We start from the raw sequence: 10864 nt of genomic DNA on the forward strand, positions 1-10864 counted from the left end.
AAAAATGAATAAGTGGAAGAAGGTAAGGACAGGCACCATTATGGTGGAAGGCCTCCTTTTCCTCCTTAACTGCATTTGTAATTTTGCTGTTTTGTTTAGTGAAAACGTTTTTACAATGGTCTGACAACCCAACAAGCTGTAGTTTCCATGGTAGTTAAAGGTTACATTTAAGACAATCATGTTATTACCGGTTATTACCCGTGTTTTGGGTTGTTGTGGCGTATAATGTACAACAGTTGGGAGCTAGGTACCATCTAGTGGTCTTTCAGTGTTACTGTAAATTTAATACAAGATGTCAGCCACAAATACCTTGTTTGTCACAGGTTATACCTAAAGTAATTGATTGAATATGGATTGAATCAACCGATAAATAGATTTTTAAAATGAATAAGTGTAAGAATGGAAGGATTGAACCTTAAAAACATACGAATCTTTACCGTGTTTCCGAACAAACTAAATATGGGTGCTAAACATATGACGTAATTTTCGCTGGAATGATACAAGTGTAGAGACAGGGTCCTCTCTGCTATCTAAAAATACTCTAGCTATATTTACAACAAGCTGGAACTGGTTCACACAAGTAAACAAGTATATACGACAATACCACGTTCAGTGATACTGTTAGTTTGTGTTTATGTGGCTGTACAGCTCACCAATTTAAGGCCGGTCCATGTTGATGTCCTCTTTCAAGTGTAAGTGGTATCGCCCTTAGACTAGCAGAGGCAGCCAAATATTTCTCAAACTAATTAGCAATCGTTGGCTAGCCAGCTAGGAGTTGAAATAATACACCGATAAAAAATATATTTCTTTACACTTGAGCTGCTTAGGTTTATGCTAAGGGTTTGGGTTTCCGTGTAAACAGGATGTCAACTCCAGCAAGACGACGTTTAATGAGAGATTTTAAACGGTAAGCGAAAAGAAAACAGAAGTAGCTATAGCTAACGTTAGCAATCTAATGCTACCTTGTTAGCGTTAGCCTAAACGTAATTTTAAACTACAACACCACTATCAGATAATAACACAAATAGACATAAAAACACAGGGGGATTATAATCGTGTTTTTGGGCTTTGGTGACGGCACCTACCGCTAATTTTGGGTAATATTAACAAACTAATGACCGGTAAGCTATTGACAGGTAACGATAATTGTTAACGTTACTGCTAGGTAGCGCTGACACCAGCGTTAGCAAGGTATCCAGGGGTAGTAACGTTCATGTTGTGTAACTCACTGCTCGTAGATGTCGCACTACTGCCATTTATTATCGTATGTAACATAATCACTTCTCCTCGAGCCTTCGCCCAAACTGTTAATGGCTCTGTTCATTTATGATTTATGGGGACTGTATTTGTAACTGGCTGTTGGGGATACAGTTCAAGTCTTTGGCCAGATGGCCCTTCACAGCCAGATGAAACGTTTGGGTAGATGTACACTGTCAGATACACACTGATCAAGGGAGCTCCTATCCCGGGCTTTAATAGATCACTATCTAAGCCTGAGGATAAGCAACCATCTGCCATGCAGTCACTAAAAACCTGCAGACACTCAGCACAGTCAACTATGACACATGGTTTCTTATCCCTGATCTACAGTTATGTTCCAACTTAACAGCACTGATGGTCACACAGTACAAGACCTAATCCTGGTTGGCCCACTGTCAAAATCAATCATCACAGTATTTTTATTTTTTTGACAACGTGACTAATGGACAAAACTTTAATAAACATTCATTAGGAATGTAGTTGTAATGATCAAGCAGAAAAGGCCTTGCTGTCTGCTGATTTGTACGTTAGAATTTTCACTCCCACTTATTAATGTTTATTAAAATATTATGAAGTACCTGCCCTGTTGACAACCATTGGGGGACATAATACAGTATGTCTAGTAGTAATGACTTGGACTTCTATGTGTTATGCACTGTCTAATATCATCTGTATTTATTATTGCTTTTACTGAATCTGTTAGGCTGCAAGAGGATCCTCCAGCTGGAGTTAGTGGGGCCCCATCAGAAAACAATATCATGGTATGGAACGCTGTCATTTTTGGGTAAGTTAATTTGATTTGTTAAAAACTACGACGGAGGGGTTTTAGACATTTTAAGTAATGAATTTTTTGCTTGTTTTTGGACATACAGTTAGCGATAAAGCTGTAGTTTATGTCAGCAGGTTTTGTGAGTATTTCAAATTACGTGAAAAGGTCATAGGAGCTTTTTGTACGGTGATTTACAACCTGTCTGTTATCTTTCTTTCAGACCGGAGGGAACACCTTTTGAAGATGGTAAGTCCTCTCTAAAGCTCTTTACATCCAAATAATTTATCTCACCAAACCCTGCTATGAGAGTAATCTAGCAAATATTCATAATGACTCTAAGCATTGGATTTTGGAAGTTAATTATATCATTTGATATGGTTATGAGTAGATTTTAGATGGTGCCTTGAAAGTGTATCGGGTGAGAGTTTGTTTTGCCAGTAAACTACAACTACTGATTAAGTCTCCTACATGGATTAGATGGAGTCTGTGTTTTTGAATAAGTTTAGATGTCTGAACCAATAACTTACTGCACTGGACTTTGTCAGATTGTTCTACAAAACCAAGAATGGCACTAGTTGCCCAAGAAGGCAAACATTTGACTTTGAGTTTACTCCCTTACTGTGTTCTTCAGCATCTGTGGACCATGAAAATAACTGTTCTAAAGTTTAGTTCTTTTGAGCTTTTCTTTTCCAGGCACCATTTCACTACAGGAATCAGTTTCTGATCACTAAGTTGGCAGCTGAGTTACACAAACAATTTAGTCTTGCTTTTGAGTGTAATATCAACATCACCAAAACAACCAGTCAGACTCTGACAAATTGATAAATGCATTTTCTAGTTGGTTAGATTACTGTAGCGCACTGTTTTTACTTAATACATTTCAATTCATACTCTGCCATTACGTCTTACTTTCAGGAACCTTCAAACTTACCATTGAATTCACAGAGGAATATCCAAATAAACCTCCAACAGTGCGATTTGTCTCCAAAATGTTTCATCCAAATGGTATGTACTTCACTGCCAGGGGTGGATAACTGTTCTAACAATTTCAATTGCAGCAATAAAAAGTTGTTACATTTATCCTTTATTTATGCCAGGAAAACTGACTTGTTTTCTGTATCATCCATCTAAAAAAGCTTAATATCCTGTATGTTCTTTTGTAGTGTACGCAGATGGCAGCATATGCTTAGATATACTTCAGAATCGTTGGAGTCCAACCTATGATGTCTCTTCAATCTTAACTTCAATACAGGTAATCAAACACTCCTTTATGCAAATAAACACAGCATGTGCCAATGCAAATCAATTTTTAAAAAATTCAGTCAGTTTTGTAGTGACAAATACAAAATATCCACACCATTTTTGTAAACAATCAAGTAACTTATACATTTGATGACTGTCTGTCATAAAACTTTATTAGAAACCTAACCTACTGACATTCTTTGTTGTATATTTAAAGTCTTTACTGGATGAGCCAAACCCAAACAGTCCAGCTAACAGCCAAGCAGCCCAGCTGTACCAGGAAAACAAGCGGGAGTATGAGAAGAGGGTTTCTGCTATTGTTGAACAGAGTTGGCGTGACTGTTGACCCCTGTTATTGTTCGAGTATGAACAGTGTCCAGCCCAGAATCAAGAAACTACAGATCAAGAAAATAACTGGTCTCACAGAAATAAAATGACACATCTTAAAATCCTTCTCAGTATATTTGTCCCATAACTGTTGCTAAGTTTGTATGCTGTTGTGTTGTGGCATTCACTCCTGCCGAATGCTATTGTTGGGCAATAGCGTACGTTTGTTAAAAGTTAATGTACCTTGTTATATCTGGGTTACTTGCTACATGCCCCAACTTTTTTCTTTTTTTTTTAAAGGCAATAGCCAGTCTCTCAGTTGTCACTTTTCTACCTGTTTATTTATACTTGAAGTAAACTGGTTGGATGATACAGTGAGAGTTAATTAGATGTGTTTGCTGTGTGGTTTTCTGTGTAGATACAGACAGTTCATATCTACAAAAAAAAAAACAAAGCTGTTCGTGTTTTTCCTTCTGTTTCAGTGGCCTCACTCCTTTTTGGTTTTGTTTCTTTCTGCCTTTTGAAAGCCTTTCAGAGGGATAGAAAATTAACCTGGCATGGACATCCATCCCTCTAACAAGTTGTCAACTCAACAGATGCCTTTGGGGGTTATTATTCTCTCAATTGTACTTGTAAAGCCATGGCTTTTGATTTTAAAAATGTTTTAGATATTGGTAAATATATTTGTCCCTCTTCAACACAGAAACAAGACATTTAGTACCCATTCTGGGCACTTCACTTTGTTTCATGCACAGAGTTTCATAATGCTGACATTCAAAAGCTGTGTGAGAACATTTCTATGCTATTTTACAATCTTACAAATCAGCTGTCATAATAGGCTGATTATACTGTTTAAACAGGATGGTGTCGGTTTTCAGAATATAAAAGTTTGCACTGGTAACCCATGTAACAAACTGTACATTTTCTTGTAAATAAAATAAATATACATCAGTTGTCTCTGTTGCTTTATAACTCACAGTACAAAAATATCCATCTTAATCAAGTTCAGCCTGTTGATGGTTATCAATTATAATTTATTCAGTTATTACAGCTGTGAAAACAAGCAGACACGTTAACTGTACTCACATAAACCAACACATCTGACATGTAACAAAGATCACAGCTTTGATTTTCTGATCAAGGATGCAGCTTGTACTTGTAGAATGATCTCCTGGTGTTTAAAAGAGCAAACAACATTGCAGGTATTGCTGAATAGAGATGTATCACTACAGTGAGACTGGTATAAGCACCTAGCTACTCTTTGATGTCAGTGCCCTTCTAATCCTCGTCTTTCATGAGTCAACAGTCTTCAATGTTCACAAATAAGCCGTGAAAAGCTGCATATTCTGCCAGGTTCCTTAAATTGAAACAAAAAGTGGATTCAGGTGACAAAAACCTCAAAGCCGTTTTTTTTTTTAATTCACGAAATAACTGTAGCATCATCAGGACATGATACCACAAAGCAGAAGAACAGAAGCTTGATGTGCAAAAAGTGAAACAAATATAGGACATGTGGAATGGCAGGAGACAAAAAAAGACTTAAAATTACTTACCCTAAAGCCCCAGCTAAAGCTAAAGTACATTTCATGGCAAAGGAATGCAGAAACCACAGGTGGTACCTGAAGGATTCTCATTTATTAAATGTGTGTTGTAAATTTGTCACGTAGTATAAACAAAGCAGTTAGACTTGAGTGTGATTTGTTCTTAAGTCCAAGCCAACAACAATTTGTCTTTTTTCATTTTGCTCTGCATGCAAATTAGTGAGAGGCCTGTGGTTTCACCAGCTCATATCGTCCCACCTGTCCTTCCTGTAAAAGCTGACCAATGAGTTGGTCTTTGTGTACTTTGCGACTGACAACAAGGAACCGTTGCCGTCCCTGTCCATATGACTTGCTTCGTAGGCCGTATTTCTGAGATATCTGGTGGATCTGCTTGCGTTCATCGTTGGTGAGGTCAGTCGAGAAACGAAGATCATCCTGACGGTCTGAACTGGCATAATTACGAATTATGTCCTCAATATCACGCTTGCTGAGCTGGTTTCCAGTTTTGTCCGTGTCCATACCCAACCCTTCTCTGGAGAACTGCTCCTTCACTCTGATTGGTTCTGCGATGCCTTCCCCGTCTCGGCCCAGACCACCTCCTTTCCAGCCCATCTTGCGGAGCAGCTGGTTTCCGATGTTGTCTTCCTTAATCTCCTGTCTTGTGGCCTCCTCACCGGAGCGAGCCAGGATCTGGGATCGGGATATGGCGTCGTTGTGACCCTCCTTTCTTAGGTTGGATTTGACCACAGCCTGCGTCTGTCTCAAGGTGGCTAAGGCCTCTTCTGCTGCAATGTGCTTCACTATTTTCTTGGGTCCAATTCCTGCTGCCACATACTGTCCTTCCAAGTAAACTTCACACCTCCAGCGATGATCAGGCAGAACCGTGAACTTGTAATCAGCAGTCACTTTATTAAACTGAGCTGTATCATTAATGATACAGATTGCATTGTCAGAGTTTTCCAGGATAACCAACTCGCTCAGATGCTTCTTTTTGCCACCCTGTTGCCCAAAGCGTCTGCCAGAATCCAACTGATTATTTCCTCTGGAGTATTGTGATTGTTGCTGTTGCTGCTGTTGTTGTTGCTGTTGCTGCTGCTGCTGCTGCTGTTGTCGTTGTGCCTGGTTCATGCGAAGTTTCCTGACTGCCTCTTCAGCTGCTGCATGCTTTGAGCTCTTTTTAGTGCCTGTTGCCTGTGCCACCAGCTCATCCTGCAGGAAAACACTGCACAGCCAAGCACTGCTGTTGGGGAGCAGGTCGAACTTATAGTCTATCTTCATTCGATTAAAAGCTGCAGAATTGTTGAGTATGCAGATGGCGTCGTGAGCATTGTCCATAACCACAAACTCTGTCCAGTGCTTCCGTTTGTCAGGCTCGTATTGGCCCTTAGAGCTGGGTGTCGGCTTATCCTCTGGGTTGCGGAGTGCAGGTAAAAAGGCCGGGGTTGGGCTGTGCATCTGGCACACAACTATGTCAGTGACCATTGAGTGTCTGTACTTGCGCTGCACCACACGAACCTCGACTGGTTTCAGGAAGAGTTTTACAGCCTGCTCAGAGGCCCGATCCCTTGCTCCATTTTTACTCCCAGAGTATCCAGTAGCAAGATACACACCCTGACATCTCAGTTCACAGGCATAACCGTCTGTTGGTACTTTCCTGTTCTTCGGTAGGTCAGCCTGAGGAATATCCTTCAGGTTGACATAAATATACTCAGGATTAGTCTTGCAGGCCTGAATGCTGCGGCTCAACATGAAATTATAGTTTGGCGACTCACTTCCAGTCATGAACATGGGGTCCCTAAAAGCAACAGCCAACGCAGACGCTACACTGGCAATCAGCCTTTGTTTCTCATCTAGTGTTGACTGAGATACAGGAAGAGGCTGCGATGTAGAGCCTGACTGAGAAGTGGTGGGACTGCTCCTGCCCGGGCTGTTGTAGACTCTGCAGAATGGCCTGCTTGATGACGGCCGGTCCTGGTGACTGTAACCGAAACCCTGACGTCCGGAATCCCAGCCTCCCGATCTGCTCCCTGCCCCGTATCCATTGTATCTGTGGGGCTGAGAATAGGAATCTGACTTTCGAGAGGTGGGGGCTTCATACTTGGATATGTAGTCCTGCTGTGTTTTTGCCATGAAGTTTGAAGAGGACCCACGTCCTCCATAACCCAACCCACTTGTACTACCTGAAAAAATCTCTCTGTCTCTCTCTCTCTCTCTGTGGGAACCCCAAGAGTCAGAACTGTACAACGGCACTCTGTCAAAAGCAGGCCTCAGGGAGGAGGAGCCCTGTGCTCTGCTGGTGCTGCTGTAGGAAGAGTGTTCAGAGTCCCACTGTCTCGCACCGTACGACTCACTCCTCCTGCGCTCCTTATCGTTCTCTTTCTCATCAGCGCCACTTCCTCCACTGCTTCCACCACTGACAAAGTGTACAGGCTCAAATCGAGGTCTGGAACCAAATTTTGACACAGGCATTTTTCTCATGGGCTCGTCTCCTGCAATAACATGACACAGGTAAACAGTTAGAAAAACAGAAAGGATGTCTGATTTGACTTAAAGCACTTACAGATGGATCAATTATCATCTCAGATGGGCACAACGGGGTTAATGTGATAAAAGTCTCATGAAACTGGTTTAAACATGTGTTTTGATTCATTTCTTCGAACAGGATGTTGTGGCAAGACTTAATGGTCACGTATCTGACGTAGGCAGGTCAAAGACTGCAAAATGGGCACTGATAGTAATGCCTAAACAGCATTTGCCTCCTCAATAATCAAAGCCTACAGAGGAGGTAGATGTACATGTTATAAGTGTTGGGCCATGCAGGTCTGAGCCTTTAAAGGATACGTCTGGTGATAGTCTGTATTTTTCTTATTGTCAACAAATCCCATGAAAAAGCTAACATTGAATTAATCCTGCTAACACTTATTATCTGTGAAGCCAAAGCCTGATACAGCTTATTTTTCTCTGCCATAGACCTCCATCGTTGTCCAAAAACTGACGGAAACACATGATGAGCCACACAGCTGCACTGGGTGACATGTTCCTTCATTACGATGAACACGGGCGCTGCAGTTTATTTTGAGTTAATCCCACATATCTCTCCCGCTGCCTTAAATACTCAGTAATGCACCAAATCCGCAGCTGAAAATAGTCCCCTACAAATGCACTATTTATTTACTTACTCAGCCTTTTATAAAAAAAATACTAAATGTGTATATCTGTAGCCTGTTTTTAAAGATTTACATCTTCAGTAGGAATGAATGGGCTTGAAAAAGGCTTACAAAAATATTGAATATTGCCAGCCTTATTCTTTAACATTGGAGAGAGCTGCAATTTTGCTGAAACACACCTGTGACTCACGTTACTGCTGCTACTGCTCATGAGCCTGGCAAACCTTTAGGTTTAATATATTTGGATTGCCCCCAAATCAGCAAATCAGGCTTATGCTCAATTACTGAACGCTGTATATGTCTAACAGTAGTTATATAAATGTGATATAAAATATTTGAAGGGCATATTTGGATATAAAGATGTAATTGTGAAACACAAACTGTAGATAACAACACAGTATTATTCCTTTCAAGAAACACAGACTACACAATCCAGATCAATACTCACTGCCATCAGAAGAAGTAGGTCTCTTTTTTGCTTCAGAACTAGGACTTGGGTCAAAGGAGGGCATTTCGCCAGTGTCAGTGCCTTCTGCCATCACCAGCACCGTCCAAATCAAATCCAGGCCATACCTGTTATTGAGGCTAAAGATGTGAGTTAGACATTATGTGAATGGTTGAAAATATACAAACACAACATCTGGACATAATGAGTTAATACTCCATGCTGCCTATAGAGGTTCAAAACAGTCCCTGGAAAACAAACACCACCTGCCAGCAGCATGCAGTGACTGAAACACAAACTATGTGCCTGGACAAAACATTATATTACACTACTAAACATTTAATGGATATGATGTTAAAGGAGAGAAAATCAGCTGCATTTTGTACCAACACAAGGCCTTGACAGAGTGACGCAGTAGGCCGACAGGGTCCATCTTTCACAAGCAAACATGTTTAGGAAGCTAAACATTACAGGTATCAGCATTTAAATGTGCGACTAGTTAGCGGTGTCATATTCTCACCTTAAGGTGTAGCCTTTGGTCCGACTTATATCGCTGTCCTTCAGCTGAGCAAGAGACAGTGCATGTATTTTTATTATCAGCCAGCTATTATTATCGTGCTAGCCTCTTTTAGCTAGCTTAACGATGGCAACCCGGTTGTGACTGCTAGCATTAGCCAGCTAGCTGGCTCAGCCTGCAGCTAACCCAGCACCACTTCAGCAGCGCAAACCTGGCCATATAGTTTTTTTTTTTAATCAGATTAAACTCGTCCTTAGAGAAACCCGACATGTAGGTTTGTATCCTTTAGGTGAAATTTCCGAGACGGGAAGTTGAAAGTGCTGCGCGAGACCTCCTGGGAGCTACAGATACCAATTCAACTAACTAGCAGGAAGCATCCATTTTCTGGTCCAGCTACAGGAAAATCATGGCGTCTGACACCGCACTGGCCCACAATGCTTTGCCGGACAGTTCAAGCTCAGCGGGGTGCTTCTCAGCGAGTCATTAATGTGCACATGGCTTACAAACTGAACTGGATATACAGCACACATGTTACAGCAGAAATATGCTAAATATTATAAAGTTGAGATACAGTATGTTAATCTCAGGTTTGTTGCAGAGTTTCACTAAAACTGAGTGTAACCAATGACACCAGAGGAGTACAGAGTTGAAGGGAATCCAAAAAAGGGTTCACCACAAAATCAAAAATACATATTTTTCCTCTTACCTGTAGTGCTATGTATCCATCTCGATTGTTTTGGTGTGAGTTGCTGAGTTTTGGAGCTATCAGCCGTAGAGATGAATACCTTTTTTGAATATAATGGGACTATATGGCACTAGGTTTGTGGTGCTCAAAGTGCCAAAAAGATACATTTGAAAAACTTACCAGTGTCTATTTCCAGAAATCATGACCCAGTTACTCAAAATAGATAGATTGTTGTGTGCAGTTTCATGTAGAGACTATTTTCTTTCTACCAATAGTTCCTACATGAAACTGCTCACAACAAATCTGTGGATTATCTTGAGTAACTGGGTCATGATTTCTGGAAAGAGTTGAGCTGTTGAGTTTTTCAAATGTATCATATGTAATGTATTTTTTAGGCGCCAAGTGCCATATAGCCCCATTATATTCCAAAAATGCAGACATCTCTACGGCCGATATCTCCAAAACTCAGCAACTCACACCAAAACAATCGAGATGGATACATAGCACTACAGGTAAGAGGAAAAATATGTATTTTTGATTTTGGGGTGAACCCTTTTTTGGATTCCCTTCAACTCTGTACTGCTCTGGTGTCATTGGTTACACTCAGTTTTAGTGAAACTCTTCAGATTCTTTACTTAAGCAGTAATACCATAGTATAAACACAGTCTGGTGCAAGTATAAGTACTGTATTCACAATATTACTTGAGTAGAAGTACATAAGTATTACACAGACATACACACACACATATATATAAGTATTATATGCTCTTAATTGACATCTACCTAATCCTTCTGTTTGTTTTGTTGTACTGTATCAGTCATGGCAGGACAACTTGCAATGGTATAGTTCTTATACTGTGTGGGCGTGCAGGACCTTTAATTTGCAAAGTAACTAGTAACTATAGTAGCTG

At 40.5% G+C, this 10864-nt stretch overlaps 2 protein-coding genes across 2 annotated transcripts; one reads left to right on the top strand and one right to left on the bottom strand.

The window, feature by feature from the left end:
- Positions 1 to 715: 715 nt before the first annotated feature.
- LOC122880111 (ubiquitin-conjugating enzyme E2 A) lies at positions 716 to 4549 on the top strand. Its single transcript, XM_044204908.1, has 6 exons — positions 716 to 907; positions 1964 to 2044; positions 2250 to 2275; positions 2945 to 3034; positions 3193 to 3281; positions 3489 to 4549. Exons 1-6 carry the CDS (start codon positions 864 to 866, stop codon positions 3615 to 3617), a joined length of 459 nt encoding a protein of 152 aa, XP_044060843.1. The 5' UTR covers positions 716 to 863; the 3' UTR covers positions 3618 to 4549.
- Positions 4550 to 4611: 62 nt separating this feature from the next.
- On the bottom strand, positions 4612 to 9730 carry nkrf (NFKB repressing factor). The gene is made up of 3 exons (XM_044204877.1): positions 9272 to 9730; positions 8755 to 8879; positions 4612 to 7628 (listed from the first exon to the last, which is right to left on the bottom strand). The coding sequence occupies exons 2-3, from the start codon at positions 8843 to 8845 to the stop codon at positions 5356 to 5358; spliced, it is 2364 nt and encodes a 787-aa protein (XP_044060812.1). The 5' UTR covers positions 8846 to 8879; positions 9272 to 9730; the 3' UTR covers positions 4612 to 5355.
- Between the last annotated feature and the right edge of the window lie 1134 nt (positions 9731 to 10864).

This window comes from Siniperca chuatsi, linkage group LG8, assembly GCF_020085105.1.
Source record: "Siniperca chuatsi isolate FFG_IHB_CAS linkage group LG8, ASM2008510v1, whole genome shotgun sequence".
NCBI classification, from domain to species: Eukaryota; Metazoa; Chordata; class Actinopteri; order Centrarchiformes; family Sinipercidae; genus Siniperca; species Siniperca chuatsi.